We start from the raw sequence: 23,219 nt of genomic DNA, 5'->3' as shown, positions 1-23,219 counted from the left end.
ATATGGCAGACTTATCTCAGCACTGCCCTTTCAGCAGTGCTGCTTCTGCTGAAGTTCTGGGAAGGAGAGACAGAAGGAGGCCTCAAAAGGCAAGCAACACTACAGGGGAAGGTACAGACCAAGAGAGGTGAGAGAGGGAGGTGTCGGGAAAGCCCTGTTATCACTCAGGCCACCCTTTCCACAGTGTCGCTTCTGCTGAGGCCTCACTTTGCAGAACATCTCCCAGCTGTTGAGGAAAGCAACACTCCAGCAGAAGCAGCGCTGCAAAAGGGCACCCTCCATGATAATTGGGATCTCCCATATCTTGAAAATATGCTTAACTATATTTTCTCTTCTATCATTTGCAACTCATAAGAACAAAGTTCTTATTTATGGTCATCATCTGCTTAATGATGTCACATCCAGTCCCCAGCAGGCACCATGAATGCTATTTGCCCTGCTGAGTGAGTTTGACCTTCCTGACCTAGGACCCAATCCTATCCAATTTTCCAGGGCCGGTTCAGTGGTGCCAATGGGGCGTGTGCTACACTGAGGCCTCCTCAAGTTAAGGGAACATTTGGTTCCTTATATTGAGGCTACATTGTGTCTGCACTGGTACTGAAAATTTGGATAGGATTGGGATGCCCTGCCTAGAGACAGGATAATCTTCTCCCAATTCACCTTCAGTGGATAGCTGTTCAAACGTTTCTTGAGAACTTTTAGGCCAGAAAGGAGTTTCTACAGTATCCAATAACGTGTATTTGCACAAGGAGCTCTGTTTGCTCCTCCTATTATGATGACACCACAGCCGAGGAGGGAGAAAAGTGCTGCGGGATTCCACTTTGTTGTCCTGTGTGCAAAGCTTAAGATGCTCCAGGTGAGCAAATGTTAGGGAATGGCCCAAATAGGCAGAAAGCAAATTCCAGCCACCTTGGGAAATGCAGAGCACCATCAGAATAGAGGCTCTGCAAATAGCAAGCAGTAGCTTGGGAGGTAGGGGGAGGGGAAGGCAGCTTGGAGTAGGTACACTCACTCTTAATCCTTGCTGGCTCCCTCAGAGGAGGGGTATTTGCTCAAGATCTCATCGAAAGTGAAAGACAATGGGCAAAAAAATTAGCAGAAGCCAAATGTCAATGTCAAGGTTGGATCTGACCCGTCCGATAGGAATGAGAATCACAAGACATTCTCTAGCACCCTTTATCAGATTAAAAGCCTAAATAACAGCCTGCCCCCTCCCTCTCTCACACACACTTTTTATTAGCCTTACACAAAAGTGGCAATAGATCCAATACAAGAACCATCCACAGGAAAAAACTTTCTTAATTTTGTCTATGGGTATCTACTAATGTGTCCACTTTGGTCCCCACTTTGCATCCTCCTCCCACCCCAACATCACGCCAGTGATGATATGGAGGACAAGATGTGTGAACTGGGTTACATGCATCCTGCAGCAGTTTCCATGACCATAGCCACATTCTTTTCAACCACCATAATCACGGGGATTGAACTGGCTGTGTGAGAATGGATGATGGCCGGATCCCAAAGGATCTCCTCTATGGAGAACTCGTGCAAGGAAAGCGCCCTACAGGTAGACCACAGCTGCGATACAAGGACATCTGCAAGAGGGATCTGAAGGCCTTAGGGATGGACCTCAACAAGTGGGAAACCCTGGCCTCTGAGCGGCCCGCTTGGAGGCAGGCTGTGCAGCATGGCCTTTCCCAGTTTGAAGAGACACTTTGCCAACAGTCTGAGGCTAAGAGGCAAAGAAGGAAGGCCCATAGCCAGGGAGACAGACCAGGGACAGACTGCACTTGCTCCCGGTGTGGAAGGGATTGTCACTCCCGGATTGGCCTTTTCAGCCACACTAGACGCTGTGCCAGAACCACCTTTCAGAGCGCGATACCATAGTCTTTCGAGACTGAAGGTTGCCAATACAAACCATGCACAGCCTGGTGCATGCTTCTGTTTCTCCAAGCGATTGCCGGCACACGTGTGGCTTGGAACAGGCTGTTTGCATGGAGAAGCAAATAACTGTGCAAACTGGCCCTTAGTGTGCAATTCTTCTTGACATCCATTCCTCTGGGAATATCTGATTAGGACCATATTTTAAAATCTGGCTAATAATGTGAAAGGCAGACTATCTAACCAAGCCTTATTCTGCATAGTGTTGTACCCAGTCTCTCACTAAATGCCTTACGGAGTTAAATAATTCGATACAGCAGGCAGTACAAGGTATAAATTACAGAAAGCAGTGGAGTAAAGAGATTGTATGCTGAATAAATTAAAGCTTTCAGTTGTGAGATCAGTAATGGGTGGTGAGAGGAATTAGGAGCCATGGAGGCAGTGAGACAATGGAGGCATTTTTTTTTTCTCCTATGGGGAACCGATGTGCATCTTTGAAGTTTATTTGCTGATTATTTGTTACTTTGTAAATTCTGTTAAAATGGTATAATTTTACATAACGGCGCAACTTTGCTCTGAATCGTTCCTTCGAAAGACCCATGGTCCAGAAACAACAAGCTGAGTTCTCCTATACAAATCAGGAAAAAGAAAAAAAAAAGGGGCCAAACCCCAGGCAGGGAGGAATATAGTCAACAGGTGAAGGCTAAAGGTTTACATAGTTAAGAGTATGAAGGCTGCCTGTTCCCAGCCAGAACCAAAGCTGGAGTCCTAGAACTAAAGTCCAGCCAATTCTTGAAACAGTACCAGGTCTTCTGGCCACTGAGCCAACAGCAGTGATCAATTCTGAGTGGAACTCTATGTTCAAATACATGTATCAAAACTCTGACAGCCATTCTTTGTAGGCAGGGGGTCTGTAACCCTTCTCCTGCTTGCCACTTGGCTGCTGCAACTCTCTGCCATTTTCCTTCTAGCAGGGTTCCAAATCAAATGAATTTGCAGGCATTCAACTCAACCTATCCACTCGCATTCTGAAGCTTTCCACAGCCAAGTGATCCGTGCCATCTGCACACTGTTTTGAAGGCCTTCGTGGCTTGCTGAGGGTCTCTACTGATAGCAGGTAAGCTATCCCTCCCGCTATCCCCATTGATTGCAAAGGATCAATGATTTTCTATCCGCAGATTCAGTACACTGGTGTTTCCAAGGAACCTAACCCTCACAGATACTGAGAACTGACTGTACCATATCTTGGTTTAACTCTGCTAGCATTATGCAAAGGCCCCCATTTTCTAGGTGTAAAACAGCAGGACTGCCATTAGACTTCTTCAGAATATGGCAAAGTTTTAAAGGATTTGGGTATTTTATCTAGATGTGCAATTTTTAAAATTGTAATGTACCCTAGGTGAAGTGGTGAACATACTGTATGTTTAAATAAATAAATAAATAAATAAATAAATAAATAAAGCAGTACCATTTTAACCACACTTTCTACACCTCTCTGGGCAGGAGGTCTGGTCTAGAGGGTAGAGCCTCCATTTGCCTGAAGATTAACATCCACAAGGTCGCCAGTTCGAGGCCACCAGCACCGTGCAACCTTGAAGCAGCTGGCAAGCTGCAGCTGAGCTGTTCCATCTGCTCGGAGCGTGGGAGGATGGAGGCCAGAATGTTAAACCAGATCGGAGTGTAACACCTTGAATGTAGTGGTTCTTGAGAGATAGAACCTTCTTTCAATTTGTAAAAATCCCTGCGTGGATTTAATAAGCCTGCCTATGTAAACCGCCTTGAATAAAGTCTTGAATAAAGACCAAGAAAGGCGGTATATAAATACTGTATATTATTATTATTATTATTACACCACTCACAGTTGGAATGGGCTTTGGAAATGGAAATGGTAAATTTTCTTTCAGTGACTTCTTCAATCAAAATTCTAATCCAAGTTAGTTATCATTAGTAAACCAGAGGATGGAAAGTGTTTTTAATCTGGAAGGGAAGAAGTTCGTCTTCCTTCACGCTGGCTTTGTGTATGGCACAAGTAGTGGGAGAGAATTACACTGGTTCTGTCTTTTAGAACAGCCCCATGTGAAATTCAGCAAGACTCCAGCATCGACACAGAACTTAAGAAAGAAAGAGAGGCCAGAGGCAAGATGAAGAGTAAGCCAAGTGAAAATGTGAGGATCCCTGAAGTCAACACTCTCTCAGACCCTAAAGGTAAGGCACTTGGAAAGACTCAAGATCTGAGAAACATCTGAAAAATCCTAGATATGTTTGTAAGTTTTTTTTTTTATCCCCCTTTCCCACAACTCAAAGCAGCATACAACATAAAACATACTTTAAAATAGCTAAAAATAAAATGTATAAAATGCAGTAACAAATAATGATATACATTATCAGTCCCTGTAAATACTATGGGGTAACTGCAGCACACACGCACACACTTTATTTTTTCTTGCCAAACTCTCCCTTTCTCTCTCCCCCTCCCCATGCCTCAATGCATGGCAAAACATTACACAGCCGCCCTGAGACAGGAGAACAAGAGGCGGCTCCTGTTCACATGGAAGGGTCTTATCACACTGAGGTAGCTGCTATTTAGACAAGAAGTCGGATTTCATTGATTCAATTCTTTTGCGAAACCAAGGAGTGGGAGGCAGCAAGGGTTAGCCAAGGTAAGAATTCTTCCACCATTGTTGTTCCTTTCCAATTTACTCAGCTTCAGGGCCAGATGAAGTCCCATAAAAGAGAGTCTTTCTCCTTTCTGCTGCCTTGTCATTGGCACTTCAGAGTCAATGGCACAAACAGAACAAATGCATCTGAACAAAGAATGAGTGCAGTATCTTTGCTGTGGTACCCTGGAGGAAGAAAGGCTGCTGGCTCACCCCTCTCCTGTCTCTCAAGAGGTCAGCTCCAAATATAGCAAATAGGTTTACATATCCTAAGCACACTCCACAAAGAAAGAAGAAAGAGGAGCCCAATCACAAAACTGCCCATCTCAGCACCAATTCACATCATTAGAGAGTGGAGCATGTAGGCTTCAGCATATCTGGACCTGTGTTTGTGAAGGATTGTGCAACTGTTTTCCTTTAAGCACAAGCCACAACCCAAACAACATTTACAGCCCAATTACAGCGCAGAAAGTTAGTTAGTTCTGTGCTGTGATGCAGCAGCTCTGAAACTGCCTCTGCAATATCCATTGTCAGAAGATACGTTGTTGGTGGTCTTCCGGAGATAAGGGGACATTCATCCCCTTCCCCTAGGGCAGGGGTGTCCAAAGATTTTGGCAGGAGGACCACATCATCTCTCTGACACTGTGTTGGGGGCTGGGGAAAGAAATAATTAATTTACATTTAAAATTTGAATAAATTTACATAAGTTTACATAAATTAATATACTCAAGGTGGAACTTATATGAATGAATGAAGGTCTTGCAATAGCTCATGGCCTATAAAAGGCCTTGCACAAAGCAAGGCTGGTCTTTTCTTTGCTGCCACTACTGCATCACAGCTGTGCAACAGCAAGCAGTGGAGGGAGCCCTCAACCCAGCGCTAATGAGAGAGGTCAAACAGTCACCCTCACACTGAGAGCAGTTGCGTCCAGCCAGTGCGGGGTCCAGCAAGTTTCCGGAGGGCCAGAGGCTCATTGGAGGCTGGGGTCTCCCTGAGGGCCGCATTGGGAGCCCTCAAGGGCTGCAAGTGGCCCCAGGGCTGGGGTTTGGGCACCCCTGCCCTAGGGGAACCCCCGTAGCCGCTAGTCCGAGTACCCTGTGTTGGGAAATAAGGCCTGGGAAAGGGGATAGGATATAGCAGCAATCACTGCCGCCTTCCTGCTCCTTCCAGCCCGATCTGCCCCCTCCCCACCCCCTTCCTGTCTCCGTTCTGCCAGTCTGCCACGTGGTGAGAGTTTATCTGCACTGTCATGTGCTCCACTGGGATCTGGCACCAGCAGAGGCCTTATCGCCAATGCCAGGAGCATCTGCGCTGTTTCAACAAGCTTTCGGCATGTTTGTGACAGTGTGCATGCTCATTCTGCCAGCACTAGGCCAGTTAGCATTGTACTGTTAATCACCATCACAACTTTGAGGTATAATAACATGGACATACATAGAGTTGCAAGTTGTACTCTCAGTGAAGTAACCAGGGATGGGCACTCGTGACCAGCAGACTCAATGTGAGTTGTGAAAACACGCATTTTCCAAGACTTGTGGGAACTCAAGTCACTGACTTAGGCACTGACTTGTGAGTCAAGGTTTTTACCCAAAAAGAGTCATGACTCGAAGATACACAAGTTACCAAGATTTGTCATTTTGGGCCCAAAACCTGATGGCTCAACTTCATGTGTGCATGCTTGCTATCTCATTTTGTTATCACTTCCACGTCACCCTGAAAGACCATATGGAAGATCTGGAGGCCAGCATCTGAACCAGTGCAAGCAGCAGACTTGGTGAGAGCAGGGTAGGGTGGCTCCAGGAGATGGGGGCTTGGGGGTGGAGGGAAGGCAGAAGGCTGCATGAGGCTGGGGGGGGGAAGGAACCAGAAGGAGGCAGGGACAGCCAGTATACAAGTGGGAGAGTAGGCTCTCTTGCCCTTCTTGGAAGGAATGGACACTTGAGTGGCCAAATGGATGGCCTGGTTTTTTCTCTGGATGACGGAGGGGAGAAGGGGAGCAATGGAGACGGGAGGGGGTCCTTGTGGTACAAACTCACTTCCCACCCACCCCTTGCTGAGCTCAGATGCTCCCTGTTGGTCCATCCAAGGCAGGGGTGCCCAAACCCCGGCCCGGGGGCCACTTGCGGCCCTTGGGGACTCACAATCTGGCCCGCGGGGAGCCCCCAGTCTCCAATGACCATCTGGCCCTCCGGAGACTTGCTGGAGCCCATGCTGGCCTGATGCAACTGCTCTCAGTGTGAAGATGACTGTTTGACCTCTCGCATGACCGGTGGGATGAGGGCTCCCTCCACTACTTGCTGTTTCATGTCTGTGATGCAGCAATGGCAGTGAAGGAAAGGCTAACCTTGCTTTGTGCACGGACTTTTATAGGCCTTGAGCTATTGCAAGACCCTCATTCATTTATACAAGTTTCATCTCTAACATATTCATTTATGTAAATTTATTCAAATTTGAAATGTAAATTAATTCAGCTCCCGACACAGTGTAAGAGAGATAATGTGGCCCTCTTGCCAAAAAGTTTGGACACCCCTGATCCAAGGCAAGCTACTTAGCACTCCTGAGGGCAGAATTGAGAGTTGTGATGTGAACAAGGGGATGATGTCATCACTGGAGTCCATAAGGAACCGATCACTTTCTGCACTCTCTCTAACAACAGCAGAGCTTTTGTTTACATGAAATGAAAAGGGTGGTTGAAGTGAAGCTGATGGCAAATGGGATGGTTAAATGAGAACTCTGACACCCCCCCTCTGTTTTTTCTGTGGAGCCGCAGCTGACTTGCAGCTTGACTTGCTTTTTTAAAAAAGACTCTTGCCTTGAGGCAAAATGACTCTAAAAATGGCTCTGGACAAGTTACAACGGCCACCCGTTATGACTTGCGAGTGTGTCGAGTCAAGGGGGTGGAGAGTCATAACTCGGCGCTGTGATTCCGGCACATCCCTAGAAGTAACGCATAAGATGTCAGCCCTTCACAAGCTGACCAATATGATTCCACCATATACTGTTGTGTGCACTGCCATGTACCCGAACCCAAGTGCTCATCCAGCGCTTACACTGATATCAGTTCTGGATTGGAACATAAACAGCCATTGCTGTAATTTATTGCAATGAATACATTGCAATACATTCTGGGTCTGTCACTTGCTCCTTTTTTCCCCATTTCAATTCCTTGGAGTTTCCTGTTTCATCAAACCTGCCTGGCAGGTCCCATTTTCACATTAGTGGTATTTGTCCTCTCCCATCTTTGCTCACTTCGTTTCTGTGTTAACTAATTTCACCGCTGGGGAATTTTGCACCTGGACTCAAAATCGTATTCCTCTTAGGTACAGTTTTAATGCCACACAAATGTGTTGGCTGGGCATCCAAAATGCATTGCCTGAAGTGACTGCTTAAAGTCATTTCCTGTTACAGCCAGCTCTGAATAATTTAACCATGTTCTGTCTTGCAAATTTTGGGATTTCTGCATAAAACCAGACTTGAATGGGCAGAAGGATCAGGCACTCTGATCCAAAATGTTTGAATCAGAATATTATTTTGCACACCAGCATCACTTTATGATTAGAAATGCTGCACCACTGTAGCAATCAGAACACTTCATCCTGAATGTCGAACTAGGAGCCTTAGGCTTGCATACCCCTTCCACCCTGCTTTTTAAAATGAGTAATACTTAAATGATTAAAAGAATCAGACACATAAAAAAGAAAGTGTCCCTGTTAAGCATTTCAACAGCTCCTAGCCCAGAGAAGCATTATAATGCAAAATGATACATATTTACTCCAAAGTAAGCCCCACTAGCTTACCCCTAGGTGAGTACTGCAGCTTAATTACTTTTTCAAATTGTGAGTGTGAGTCCTCATGGTTAGTTCCACAACACCTCATGGTTGTTGAGTCCTCATGGTGAGTCCTCATGGTTAGTTCCACAACCAGATACAATGATTCTGAGAATGAAAATTACAATAAAATTTCATAGCGCAATCCTATGCCTGTCTACTCAGAAATAAGCTCCACTGAATTTATGGAACTTAGTCCCAGGTAAGTGTGTATAGCAGGGGTTCCCAAACTGGGGCATCGCAATTGCATTGCATTGTTGCCGGGGTCACAAAAGTGATTGTGATCCAGTTTGCCATTACAAATCTGAAAGTGGGTTGCGATAGCTATTTTTAACTTTTTGGAGACTTGGGGAACCCTGCAGAGGCATCCACCTTCACCTCTCCCCCACATGCACTTACCCCAGTTTCCAAACTCCCAGAGAGTTTTGGAACCGCTGGTGTATAGGATTGCATCTCTAGTTTTTTTTTTTTTTTTAAAGGCCAAAGACTGCTCATCATTTTAAATAAAACATAAATGCTGCCAAACAAGCCCCCAAAGCTGCCAGGACAAACACAGGACTTTATAAAGAGAGAGGGCACACCTGAGAAGCACTTAGTTTCTTACACAGCTTCCCAGATGTGTACACAGCCTCTAAATTTAAATATGCAGCACTGTTATTTTTTAAAAGAGTGACAGGAAGGTGTCAGAAGTGAAACCCATTGTAAGATAGTGAAGAAAATCAGGAGTGCAATAATACAGTGTTCAGTGGGGCACTAAGAGAAAAATACTGTAGACAAATAGAAGACAATGTTTTACTTCCCTCCCCTGAAGATCTAGTTACTTTGTGGCAAAAATATAGGCACTGGATGGCAGGCTCAAGACATAATGTATACTAAAATATGAAAAAAGAAACTAACTCTTACTTTTAAAACTGTGAAAGCAGCCTGCACACATTCATATTTAATCATGAGGATAATGTAGGAGAAAAAGTATCTTGAGACTGGAAACGTGTCTCATTTCCACACATTTAAAATGTTCAAAGTGAACCAGAGGTGAGTGTACTTTAAGTTAAACCTGATTTTCGCTCCCCCTCACCTCCCCCAAAAGAAAAATCTGTTAACACAATCAGGATTTCAATACTGTATTCAAGGTCATCTTTAGAGCTTCCGAAACACTAAACCCCAAGCTCAGAGCTTCAAGTTTCAAAACTTTAAACGTGTTCTCCTTTAATTAATATGGTTTTTCATGATAGCAATTTATTTGGCTTCCAATTCTTTTCCTTCCAGACAAATTAAAAACAAAAAGGGAACCCTTACATCTCTCTTCCCAAAGATGGTTTTAAAAGACTGAATACTAGGAAGGGTTCACAAGAAAAAAAAAATGAAGGAGCCCCGTCAACAAGCTTGTGCTCTTGTCTGTCCCTTCTTTCTCTCTCCTTCAAAGGAAGAAATGAGGAGAGGCTCCTGCTAGGTCAGACTGGTGCTTTTTAAAAATGAATATTTTCCTTTTTGCCACTGTACAACACCACCTCTCCTTCTGTTTTGCATCCCCATCCTATTTAGAAATTCTGTTCATGCAGAGAAGGGCAGTTCTCTTTAAATCATCTCTTTCAGGCACGCACACAGACACAGACACGCTCTTCCACACTCTCCCAAACACCTTCAGAGTTAACACTCTAGCAACTGAAATCTATCACATTTATTTTGTCTTATTAAGCAAATAAAATATTACAAACCGCCAATTAATCACCACAAGTCAACTCTAATTCTTCATTAACTAACTCTGCACTCTCCCCCGCAAAAATACATGTTCAGTCCAGACAAACAAGATGGAGGCATGAAATACCTGGTCTTATAGGAAAGATTTGCACTCCTCCGATTACATCAAAATTAAATCTTGGTCTTTCATTGTTTTTAAAAACTAAAATGTGTTCAGATTTTGTACAACTCAAACACAGCATCATAGATCAAAGAGAGATCAATGGTTTCCAACACCCAAGCTTACATAAAAAGTATCCATAAATCCTTTTAAATAAATTGAAATGTCAGCAGACAAGGGGGAACTCTTTGGTCAGTAAAGACGACCTCTTTTTCTAACAACTTTATGGACACTTTGGGTTTGTTCCGGCAATGTTCACACTGTGAAATGTTAGCCATAATGTTGCAAGGGATGTTGGTCAAGTCTCCAGCGGACTCTGGAGTCATTTAAATCAAACAGTGGGAAGGTGAGTGCCCATTTCAAAACACTGGAACACCAGGCAGGGGAAGACACATGCACACTTCAGCAGAATGATGAGGCCATAGATTTCCTTTTCAACTTTTGATCTTTGCAGAAAGAAGCTCTGACAGACTCAGTTGCAGCAATCTTCTCAGTTGAATAATATGCTTCTTCCTAGTCAGTTATGCACATACAATGTCTTCCCCATAATTATCACATTATCTGTTTAGCAGTCTGAATTTAAAGTGCATGCATGTGCATGTGTCACATGCACAAAGACACAAAATGGTAACCAATAACCAGAAATTGCACACTGCAGGATGGTGGACACAGTGATACACTTATAAATCCTTTGTGCTGCAATTCCATGCAAAACACCAACAATCTTAACATACAATCGAAACCAGTGGTACCCAAACTTTTTAGCACCAGGACCCACATTTTAAATGACGCTCTGTTGAGACCCACCTAGGCTTACCAGACTTTTCTGAAAAGGGGATCTATAAATAATTTACTTATAAGTAATAATTACCAGAAAAAAAGACTCTCAAACTTTGTCTTTCTGTATTTACATATGCTTGAGCTGAGCTCATTACAGGGAAACAAGCAGCTACAGGACTTGAGACAATTAGTTACCTGATCTTTCAATAACCCTTTGGCAACCCACCAAAAACAGGTCACTGCCACCTGTGGATCACAACCTACAGTTTGGGAGCCACTGATCTAAACATTGTTTTTTACTCAGACTTCAGTATTAAAACGTGCCAATTGTCCAGGTACTTGTCAGTCAACACAGTGCTTTTGTGTTCAGTGGTCAAAACACTGGTAGCAGATATACTAAGCAATTGTGTAAAATATGTCCTGCATGCTTTTCCTTTCTTGGGAAGAATATTTCCTGCACGCAATTGAAAAATGTGGGCCTGGAATATTCCTGAGGAGACCAGGGCCACACAGGTTTCTCGTATATGGCTGCATCCCTTTCTGCTGAAGAAGTCAATAAAGTCCATCTCCTAACTCTTACTGCCTTGGAAATAGGTATGGGGCAAGCATGTTTGTGAGCATATGAGCAACAAGAGGAAATCTGCTTTAAAAAAAACCCAAAACAATAGGGCACTTCTCAATTCACAGCACAGCCACAAGCATTGAAAAAAAAATAAAACACAAAACAATATACTTGCTTTTTGTATTCAAGCTCCCACTCAAGCCAGCAAGGTGACAAAAGGGTGGGCAACTTTCAATCTATAGTCCACATAAGCCCCTCCCCTGTTACTTTTGTGCAGCCAAAATTATTATAATCCAGATAATCAGTCTCCATCCCATCCCCACAGTCTCCTCTTCCCATATTTGTACAGATAACAAAGACAATAGGTCCAAAAAAACAAAAGAGAGAAAGCAAAAAACATGCAAGAGGATCAGAAACAAACAGGCAAAGAAAAAATCAGCCTCATTTTCCACCACAATTCCTATGGCACTTTACTCTGCGGGGGGGGGGGGGGGGGAATGGTCTAAATAAGGGCAAGATGCACATAAACTGTAGTTTGGCTATGTTCAGATGATATACAGATTACAACAATTACATGCAAATAGTATGCAAACTAGCTAAAAAACTCCAGCTGACAACATTTCCAGTGTGGCCCTTGATGCTGAACAAAGCTGCTCACTGGTTACAATAATAATAATACACCTGGAATTAGCTAATTGATAGGAGGAGTTACCATCTTCTCACTTTTCTCCAGATAAATGCCTCTCCAAATATTTGGGGGGGGGGTGTTATATTTTTTTCTATTTCCATTAACACCAAAAGGGCCACATGCCACAACAACTTTATAACCATTTCAATTTCAGTTCAGAGCAGAAATCAATTAAACACTGTCAGACTAGAGGTCCAAATTCCCAACAAATCAAGTGAAACGAAGTTTGAAACAGAAGGCAAGATACAGTTTTGTTTGCTGTTGTCATTTTTTGAGAAGATATGGGGGAGAATAACCAAAAAGGAGAGAAAACCTCAGAACGTTTGGATATTATTATTACACTTTTCTATTCAAGCTGCATTACATCCCATTATAGAAGGACCGTAGAGACCCTGCTACATTATATTATAGGAGCCACATAATGAATGGCTTCTGAAGAAGGTCAGCATTCAGCTCTGCAGCCTTAAGGGCTTTGGAGGCCTGAATGCCAATGCTAGGTGCTTTGTCTAGGTTACAAGCTGCACAAACAAGATTTAACAAAGGACCTCCTTAGTCATCGTATATAGATTGCCAGAGTCAAATAATCCCATTTCACTCAGCTGTTCACACGATGAAGCATATTCACACAGAAATTTTAAAGGCACAAGCACATCAACACAGGTTTCCTGAAAGGCACTTTTCCCTTTTATGCATAACTTTTCAATGTATATCAAGTGAGTATGCAATCATATTTATTCTTTCATTCATGCCACGTCCCTTGCTCAGATGATTGAGATACTGCTGGCTGTTACAGTTCTTATTGAAAAAGAAGCGGGGAAAGCAGTACACTGTTTGCATGACACGACAACTGAGCAGCTGACTCAAGAGCTAGAATTCGGCAACGGCCTACACCACTGACTTTCCTAAAGGCTAAGGCAAAAGCCAGGATTTCCTCCTTTCAAAAGGAACATTGGAAAATTGAAATAAATAAGTGCTGGATGTCACTGTACACTCTTCTCTGAGCATCTGCTCTTTAAGATCACCCTTGATTGATGACAGCTATTTTTAATTGTTGCTTTTAAATTTTAAATGCCCCCCTGAGACATTTTATAAGTGTATTAGTGCATGGCAGAAGGCCTGCGAAGTGGGAAACACAGAACAAGCATTCTCATGTCATTAGCACCTTTGAAACCAAGGTACACAATCTGATTATAAGGCAACAGGATCCTAAAACTGCCAACAATCTAGCAGGCAATATATATTAATGCATGTTACTTGGGGTCAGTGTTTGCCAAATGATTTTAAGGAGTTTGGGGTTTTAAGGAGTTTTCCCACATAGGTGCCGTGCATTGTAAAATGATTTTTAATGCTTTATTGAGACTGATGCTCTTTTAAAAATTTGTTCTGATTTTAAAAATTCTATTTCTAGATTGTTTTAAACCAATATATAACACATGGAACAGTGACATGGCATACGGGGCCTTAAAAAGAACAGTCCCTGCATTATATATCAATAAATATGCCATTTAGACATTGCCCCCTCAAAAAAACAAAAATAAAAACCCAGAAGTATAAATCAATCTCTTCCTTTAAATGTAAAACTTGAATGAAATAAAATAATTGAGAACAAAAGGGTGCAAGAAAATTAGAATTCTTCCTTACCTGTTTTTTCTTTGATTTCACACAAAACATTAAAAAGTGCTGGCTTCATTCTGTGACAGTTTAACGCATGTTTTCTGGAAGGAAACCAAAAGGATTATATTTAAAGTGTGCCATAGGAGTGCAAGAGAACTTTTTAAAAAAAAGTCAAATGAGATGCATGAGGCAGGGAAAGCATTCAAGGTTCAACAATCACTGAAAATTATGCATGAATGAAATCAAGTTACCAATTTTATATTGAATAGGATGTCAGTTTGGAGATGTATACACAAAAGCCACCAGCATAGGGAAGTGTTTGACAGCACTAGTTTTAGCTGCGCTCACAAACCAGGCTCATCGGCCAAGCTGTTAACAGGTCAACACTGGGAGAGTGTATAAGCTAGTTGCAATAATAATGATCTTATAGTAACCACATAGGAAACTTTGGTACTGCTCTCTTGCTTTTCTCTTTTATTCATCCAGGTGTTCCAATTCACTGTGCAGATGTCACTGTATTCAAAAAGCCCTTCTGAAAAGCCCACTGTATTTGAAAAGCAAAACCCAATGTACAGAATTTCAGTCCTCAAGTTAAAGAGTATGGAAATTCAGTGATGCACGGCCAGGGAGCAAGCACATTTGTAATTGTGGGGTGGGGGGAGAATCACTTTTATCTTCATATTACCTTGCCTGCTTATTTGAAAGTATTGAAATCAGAGCGTTTTCAAAACACCAAAGCATCCTTCACAATGAAAAATATATTCATACAGCTGGATCTCGCATAGGTCTTTGTTATAGGTGCCAGGAATGGGAGAATTGTTGCTTGTTTACTAGGTGGATTGCTTTCATGTCCTAGTAGGTGCTCATTCATGAAAGGAAATTACCGATATTATTTCTTAGACAAGCAAACGCTTCGCAAAGAGTTGCTGTTATGTGAAAGAGATCCAATCTCCTAAAGCATCAGTTGAAGAATGGCTTTTTGAATCAAAATCGCATGACATGAGGATGTGAACATTTTGGCACCTCAGGCAGAAAATCTAAAATGAAACCCCTCTTTCCACTGACTAACATGTGGCACAGCCCACTAAGAAGTTCTCCTGCACAAGATTCATGAGGGTTTTCATACCGCTCCAGATTATTTCAGTGGAGTTTGTGCGGGAGAACATCCCAGTGTGTTATATGCATGTGTCAGTCCTGCTTCTCACTCTGATGGCCTTAAGGATGTCCAAAATTCACTGCCAGAGGCAATGGCCTCTCCTTACCTCACAGAAGAGTAACCTCTTTGAGAGCATCCTGGTACCCATAACTCTATTTCTGCTCCCAAACACAAAAATGTACATGACGAGAACTGAAAATTTGCAGCCACACAGTAACAGCATTGTAGTCACTCTATCATCTCAAAATCTCCTTGTAATATGCAATTGAGGAAGAAACAAAAAGCTAAAACGAGGTTGATGCTTATTTTTGTTTAAAGGTTCAATTGCTGAAAATCTCTTAGCACTAAATGTAAAAGAAAGTACTGTGTAAAAAGTAACTGACCATAAAAGCATCCCTACATTTGTATTGATTTGCACTTAAAACAGTTTAATAAATCTTTACATATACAAAATATTTCACCAAACACAAACCCTTAACTTTTAGAAGGAGCATCTTCCTTCTGCTTTGTTTTCTTTTGGCTGTACTGAGAAGGATTATCCAGCATAAGTGATTCTTCATAGAGTCAGAGTGAAAAGTGTTTTATGAAACTGGCATTCTTCAAATCATGCCGTTTTCTTAATCCATTTTTGCTCGGTCCACAGGTGTACACATTTGATCCCTGTTGCATATATGCAATGTTGGGCAGAAATGGCTCAAATAAAAAATTTTTAAAACCCTTTTGCACATAAGCCCATCCTTCTTAGAGTTGGTTGTCCCAAAATTAGTTAGTGAAATGAGGAGTTTCCCAGGGACACATGGACTCTCTGGATGATAATGGAATGGCAAGTTTGCTAGTAGTATGTGTAAAACACAGAATGCAAACAAATAGCCAAAATGCTTTTCAGCACTTAATAATGTCTAATGAACATTGGGCGGTCTTGGGAGTTTTCTTTGACTATTTTCCACTTTTCTCCATTCTTCTCTACAACCTTCTCTACTTCACAATTTCAACTTTTGGTAATGGTTTTGTAGGCTTACCCTAAAAATGCCCGATACAGAATCCAGAGAGATTCTATGCCCGATACAGAATCCAGTAAGAGATTCTATTTACTGGCTTGTTTCTTTTTAAGAGGCATTGTTTCTAACTGAAACAGGACGGCCATACAGTACTAACTGTACCACTGAATTGTTCAAATGGAAGGTATTCTCTTAGATATATGGCATTTCAAACAATGTTTAGCAACAATTCACAAATTAAAACCATTTCTTCTTCAGAAATCTATCTGGAGTCACATTGGTATGATGGCTTATGAGATAAAATGAACCATCACAAATTAATTGCCAATGTAAATATTTCAAATATTTCAGTGTGCATAATTAATGATATACATGCATGTGCTATTGGCAAACACCATGATCTTCACATAGGTTTCATGCTGCTTCCTATACGGAAATGTGTATATTGGGGGAAAGTGGCATTTAGTGGCTGAATTCTGGCTGCAACAGTTAAGTTAGCAAGCTGCAGCACTTACTGTACTAGCCTCTGTGCTAAATTAATTTGCTTTACTCCTTATTTTAGAGGGAAAAAGAAAACCCTGTTTATGTCTTTACACACAAACATATACACAACTGGACACATGGCTCCAATTATAACCAGCAACATTCACTAACACAGAGGAAAGGAAAGCGTGCTCTTTCTTCCACACAAGGGCCACAATCCAACAAACATTAAATGTTATTATGCCCATTGATTTCAATGGGATTAGGTGTGCTTAACTTTGCTGGATTGCAGCTGAGGTGCTGAAGTGGTAATGAACTCCAAGTGATCAAGTTTCAAAAAGATCAAACCAGGCCTTTATTTTTATGGAGGGGTCCTATATGAAAATAGAAATGGAGCCACCATTACCCTTCACAGCTGCTCTGCTGGTCTAAATTGTTAGTTTAAAGACCCTGGAAATAATTTTTGGAATCAGTGGTGACCTAGACAATAACCTATTTATGAATATATCTGAGTAAGATAGTAAGTGGGCAAGGAGGGGGGTCCTGCAGTTAAAACACAACGCCTCTATTATTGCTAAAGCTCAGCTGGAAGAATGACTAGATTCCAGTCTTTGGATCAGACAGCAGTAAGTGGCTGTCTGAGCCTTTTCGGCTCATGGGCTGCCACAAACACACATGGAAAGGTGCAGCTGGGAAGGCAAACAAACCAGCAGACTCAGGCTGCGAGCCTATCTACACTTACCTGGGAGTAAGCTTCACTGATTATAATGGGATTTACTTTTGAGCAGACATGTATAGGATTGGACTCTCAGCCCTGCCTAACTTGGCCAAGGGAGATCACAAGAGCATTGGCTATTCATCCCCAGCTGTGTGTATATACACAGCCACTTAGAAAGGCAACTCTGGTCTCTTGCTTCATACGCAAGGCATTCAGGCAAGATGTTCTTTTTCTGCAGAGCTCCTACCGGTTTACTGCAAGCACCGGGGCAGCCCGGTTTTGGGTTAGCCAAGATCCTGCCCTTCAAAGAAACACAGAAGTCACCCCGGGTGGGGTGGGGGGGGGGAGAACAATAAGACTCTCGGCCGTGCAGGAAGAAGGAAAGGCTCACCTGGCCTGCGCCTCATCCAAACTCTGGTCGGTGATGGTCATGATCTGCTGTAAAATGTCCCCAATGTCCTGCTTCCGGCCGCCCTCGCCTTCCGTGCCCCCCGCTCCGTCCTGCATGTGTTGGGACAAGCCGGGGTGCCCGGCCATCCCCACCCCAGCGTGGGAATGCATCAACCTGGGCTGATCATCCATCGCCAAGGCTCGGCGCGGGCGGCTGCCCCTTCCCGCCCCCTTCTCTCGCTCCTTCGGCGGCGCGCTTCTCAGGAGGACCCCGCGCCCGGTCGGGCTTCCTCCCCTTCCTTTCTTCTCGGGGCTTCGCGAAGTATCCTCGGACGGCGCCCCCCGGGGAGGAGAAAGCCCCAGCGGCGACCACCACCCGGCGCTGACGGCTCCGGAGGCACCAAGCGCAGCCCCTTCTTCGCCCCGGCGCACTTGGCCAGGCTGGAGGGCGCGGGCTCGGCTTTCCCCTGCGCTGCTCCCGTCCGTCTGTCCCAGCCGGGCTCTCGCCTCTCACTTTGGGGGCGCCCAGCAGAGCCACCCCGGGGGCGAGCAGCCTTCGGAGAGCGGCGCCTGCTCCTCCCCGTGGCCCAAGCGCGCCTTGATGGGAGCGCGGAGGGAGGAAGGGAGCCGAGCAAACTTTCTGCAGCCAGCCAGCCAGCCAGCCCCGCTCGCGAGCCAAGAGCCCTCCCTCTGCGCGGCCGAAGGCTGGCGGCGGAAGGCACGGCACAGCCCAGCCCAGCCCCGCGCAGCCCTGCCAAGCCGGGCAGGCACCTCCTTCGCGCGGCGCCTGGGCAAACTCCGGAGCCCTTCCTTCCCCAGCCAGCCAGTCTGCCCGCCTGCCTCCCGCTTTGTCTCAGGCTCAGGCTCAGGACTCCTGAAACTGACACAGAAAAGGCACCGCCAGGCAGGAAGGAGGGAGGAGAGGCGAGCGGAGCCGAGCAGATGGGTGGTGCTGAGGACAGAGCCCGGCGCTCGCCCCGCCGCCCCGATTGGCCGCCGCCGCCAGCCGCAGGCTCCTCCTCGCCTTCGCCATCACCAGCACCAGCCCCCACCCAGGCAGCCGCCTGTCACTCAACGGGTTCAGAGGTGGGCAGCGCAGGAGGCTCCGGCCCTTAAAGAGGCAAGCGGGAGCTGGGGGGGGGGGGAGGCGCGCTGCAAGGTGATGAGGATGAGGATGATGGCTGCTGCTGCTGCAAGCGCAGCGCACTCCAGTCGTGCAGCCCGATCCTGTGCGGGGACAGTGAAGCCACAGCACGTCTCCTCGGAAGTCAGTCCCATTGTGTTTAGAGAGACTTACTCTCAGGAAAGCGTGGGTGGGATTGCACCCCCAGGCACTGGGTGGCACGCCAGAGGGCAACAAGCGCCCCCCTCCCCGCATCGAGATCGCCCTGCCTTTTGTGGCCGGGCAGCAGCACCTGGTTGGTTTTAGGGCGGCGCTTCAGAAATATTTCCGAAGTGCCCCACAACTTCCAGGCGCCGGGCAGAATGGCTGGTCGGTTCAATACAAATAACGCAAAGCGTAAGAACGCGAGAGCCCCGCTGGATCAGGCCAGAGGTCCGACTGGGTCAGCATGCGGGCAACCAGCTGCCTCCAGGAAGTCTGCGAGCAGGGCACGGGGGCAGGATCCCTTCCCAGCTGCAGCTCAGGGTGGCGTTTGAGGCCATCCTGCCTCGAACCTGGACGGCCCCCCATCCAGCTTCTAGCCATGGATGCTCAATCGTCCATATATTCAACCCCTCTTTCAAAGCGCCTGCCACGTACAATCCTAGGCATGTCTACTCAGAAGCTCGGGCCCAATCCTATCCAACTTTCCCGTGCCAGTGCAGCTGTGCCCATGGCACGTGCACTGCATCCTGTGCTGGGGAGGCAGTCACAGAGGCCGCCTCAAGGTATGGGAACATTTGTTCCCTTACCTCAGGGCTGCATTGTGGCTGCACCTAAGTCCCATTGTGTTCAGTGGGGCTTACAGGAATGTTTGCATAGGATTTCAGCCTCAGTGGCCCACTATATAATACCTGAAAGCACCAAGAAGTCCAGACTTGTGGGTGGACTTCCTTTTGTCTGCCCCTCTACTTCCAGTCAGTTTTACTGAATGACCCCAAGCTCTAACTCAATGAGAGAAAAATGTCTCTGACCAGCTTGATGATACCATGCATAATTTTACAAGCATCTATCATGTCCTCCATTAGTCATCTTTTTTCTATACTAAAAATCCCCGCGAGCTCCAGTCTTTCCTTCGGAAAGATGCCCCATCCTCCTGATCCTCTTTCTGCACTCTTTCCAACTTCATAGGGTTCAGGGCATTACAATACTGTCCGTTTTATTTTCAGCCTCTTTCCTAATAGTCCTTAGCACATCTGGTGCTAAGGGAACTAGTCTGGTGAATGGGAAATTGTTATCTTTTGTTTTAAAAAAAAAAAAGAGTCTTTGCTTGGCCGCCGCTCTCTAACTCACATTCTTTAATCCATTAGTCTTCATATGGAAGGTGGTTGCTAATGCCTTGTGACTGCCCATCTAGAGAACATCCCAACCTGTCTGGCCCCAAGACCCTTTCAAACAATGAGCAAGAATGCTTGTTTTTTCATTGTCCTGGATAACTTGGCATCAACAGCAAACTTGGTTTCCTCACTGCTCACCTCCATTGAACAGAATGTCACTGGTCCCAAACCTAATAACAAACCTACTGCTTATTACCTTCCATTGTGACAACTGTCCGCTAACTCCTAAATGCTGCATCCTATGGCTTAACCAGTTACTAATCCATAAGAGGGTCTTCCCTCATATACCATGACTGCGATGTTTACTCAAGATCTTCTGGTGCAGGATTCTACCAAATGCTTTATGGAAGTCAAAAGGGTATAATGTCTAAATATATTTATTATTTACCTGTTTGTTAACAATCTAAAAAAAAACTGACCGTCATCTGCTTAATGATCTCACTTCTAGCCCTCAGTCTGCACCGTGAATGCTATTTGGTCCCCTGTATGAAATGCATTTGACTCCTGGTCTAGAGAGCTTACATGCTGTCTAGTAGTCCATCACAGGAAACTACTAGAAGGAGTAACTTTCTATGTATAGGAGAATGGCCAACCCTGTAATGTCTCTCTTATTGTTTTCAGGCAGTCTCCTGTGGTTAGCTTCTCACCTGTTTTACCACATCCCCTTCCATGGGGCACCTGGTCAGATCTGAAGCCTAGAAGGCTGTTGGTAATGCCATTTTCTAACTTGGCAGGTGGCCCAGACTGATTCAGTTGTTTGCCCTCTTCAACTTCCTGCCTGTAACATTGATGAATATTGTGCACTAAACATAATGTCCAGAAAGAATCACCATTCCGTCAACACTTGGCTGAGGCAAACTGCACATTCTTACTAAAAAATAATGGGGCTGGGTTGGCAGCTCTCCTGGAAAACAGCACTCCCTTCTAGGATGGACTTCCAGCTCCAGGAGGAGATCTGACCTGGTCATCTTGACACAGGCAAGTGAAGCAATGCAAGCGTATCCTTAATTCATAACACTCCAACTATTTTACTATTAAATGCCATTATACTTGATTATACTGCTCATTATATTACGTTATTCAGAATTTCCTCCCTTCTAGAATCCCCTAGGGTGCTATAAAATAAAACCAATGGCATTTCCATTGTTAATATATATATTCACATTTTCTGATCTGAATATTCTAGTGTGGTTTGTACAAGCTCAACTTTGGCACCAAGGGATTATGGTCTGCTTTACAATGCTATGTTCCAGTTATGGCTCCCCATGTGCCCTGCAGAGCCCTTTTGTGTGGCCAGCTGGGGTTCTGAGTGGAGACTCAACAGCTGTCAGCCTAGGCTGTGATCCTCAGGACACAATTTGGAATGACTCTTCATTTTTTTTATTCCAAGACCTGAGAACACATTTCTGGTCTTGGAAACTGGAGACTTAGAGAATCAGGAGACTGTCAGCCCAATCCTATCCACACTTTCCTGGGAGCAAGCCCCCTTGACTGTAATTGGACTTACTTCTGCGTAGACATGCGTAGGATTGGGCTGTGCCTCAGTATGTGATTGTATGGATACAGCCTGTTATTCGTAGATTCCCAGCACTGTGGTTCATGTTAGGCAAAATAAGAAGGAATGCTGCTTTGGAAGCACTCTCATTATGTTCAGTATAAACTATAAATGTATCTTTTCTTTCTTGGAGCAGCATCCATGAAAGCAGTTCTGGAAGTCTGCAGCATGGCAGTTTGAAATGCTAAGAAGCCAGAAATTTATGCTGATTGGCTATCACCTAGTTGCAACATCATCAACACACTTCTCTCTCCCCCAAACTTTGAAACAGTTTTCTAAAGTTTTTTGTTGTTGTTTTGTTTTTTGCCATGTTTGTGTTCCTTCTTTAATCAGGTAAAGGATGAATATCCTTTACACATTCTGTATGTGCCACTTCTAATCACAGTTTTATAAAGGTGGATAGCTTGCCTGAATTGTGGGGGGAAAGGGGTGAGACAAATGACTGAGCCACGCATGCATGTCATGCAATTGCAAAACTGAACTCATAGCAAGGATGAAGAACTCACTTTGACTGCTCTATAAATGACTTCTGTCTTCACCTTAGGCTAGCAGCCATTCTGGAGCACCTGCAAGTTTCCCACACTTATTCCTGTCTTCCAACCTGATCATAAGATTTAAAGCCATACTAGATGTTATTGTGCATTGAGGATATCATTGCAGTTGATGTGCTTGAGCTTCTTTTTTTTTCTTTTCTCTTTATAAATTGTTGTGAATGGGAGCTGATCAGGATTGTGCTATAAGGGAAAGGATTTAACCCTTTGCCCCATCACATTCCTAATCTGGGTCAGCCCTTCCCAGCTCCTTTTTAGAAGAAACTCAAGCATTTTGGTTCTAATGACGCACATAGCAGTCCAATCCTAACCAGCGTAGGAAGAGCAGGGCTGTATGACCTATTCTGTATCCAGCACTGAAATTAGGCAGGTTAGAGGTCTCACAGCCCAATCCTATGCATGTCTACTCAGAAGTAAGTCCCATTTGAGTCCATGGGGCTTACTTCCAGGAAAGTGTGGATAGGATTGGGCTGTCATTGGGGTAAGGGAACATTTGTTCCCTTACTCATTGTTTAGCCTTAACATACCCAATGGGGCTACTTGGATCTGTGCCAGCTAAATTGCTGGCACAAGTCTGAGAAGGGCCATGTAGAGCTTTCAGGTCCATGCCTGGGGTTAGGATATGGTGGAGTCCTGCTCTGCTGTCCCTGCCCTCTCCTGGGCCTAAATTGCCCCTCCCCCAACCTGAAATACTCTCTCTCCGCCTGGCCTCCCACCACCCTCCCTATATCCCTTCTCTGCTTGGTATTGTGTTCACTGGTGCTGGTGACCATTCCCCAGAATTAAGTACCAGCGGGATGGCACAGACCTTCCCGCCAGTGCTGCTTACTTTCAGGGTGTCGAAAAACACTTTATAGAACTTTTACGACACCCAGAGCCGGTGCAGTGTTTGCAATGGGATGTACTATTATGTATGCCATGATGTTGGAGGATATCATGCCAGGACAGTGGACAAATAGGTCACTATGAACATTTAGTATTAGAATTAAACTAGCTGAGATG

The 23,219-nt window shown here is 44.6% G+C and overlaps 1 protein-coding gene and 1 long non-coding RNA gene across 3 annotated transcripts in view; one reads left to right on the top strand and one right to left on the bottom strand.

The window, feature by feature from the left end:
• The window catches only part of PBX1 (PBX homeobox 1), a 260,512-nt gene extending 241,996 nt beyond the window's left edge, over window positions 1–18,516 (bottom strand). For both annotated transcript variants that reach the window (XM_066623805.1, XM_066623806.1), the window contains exons 1-2: window positions 17,614–18,516; window positions 13,895–13,968 (exon numbers count right to left, since the gene is read on the bottom strand). In XM_066623805.1, coding sequence (XP_066479902.1) covers window positions 13,895–13,968; window positions 17,614–17,804 — 265 coding nt within the window. In that variant the 5' untranslated portion in view covers window positions 17,805–18,516. The remainder of the gene's footprint in view (window positions 1–13,894; window positions 13,969–17,613) is intronic.
• A 226-nt stretch (window positions 18,517–18,742) lies between these two features.
• LOC136649529 (uncharacterized) overlaps window positions 18,743–23,219 on the top strand; it is a 30,258-nt gene continuing 25,781 nt past the window's right edge. Inside the window, exon 1 of the long non-coding RNA XR_010794405.1 lies at window positions 18,743–18,879. This is a non-coding gene — a long non-coding RNA (uncharacterized lncRNA). The remainder of the gene's footprint in view (window positions 18,880–23,219) is intronic.

The sequence above is a fragment of the Tiliqua scincoides genome, chromosome 4 (genome assembly GCF_035046505.1).
Source record: "Tiliqua scincoides isolate rTilSci1 chromosome 4, rTilSci1.hap2, whole genome shotgun sequence".
Classification (NCBI taxonomy): Eukaryota; Metazoa; Chordata; class Lepidosauria; order Squamata; family Scincidae; genus Tiliqua; species Tiliqua scincoides.
Note: the sequence above shows the minus strand (reverse complement) of the source record. Positions and strands in the feature narration are given on the sequence as shown.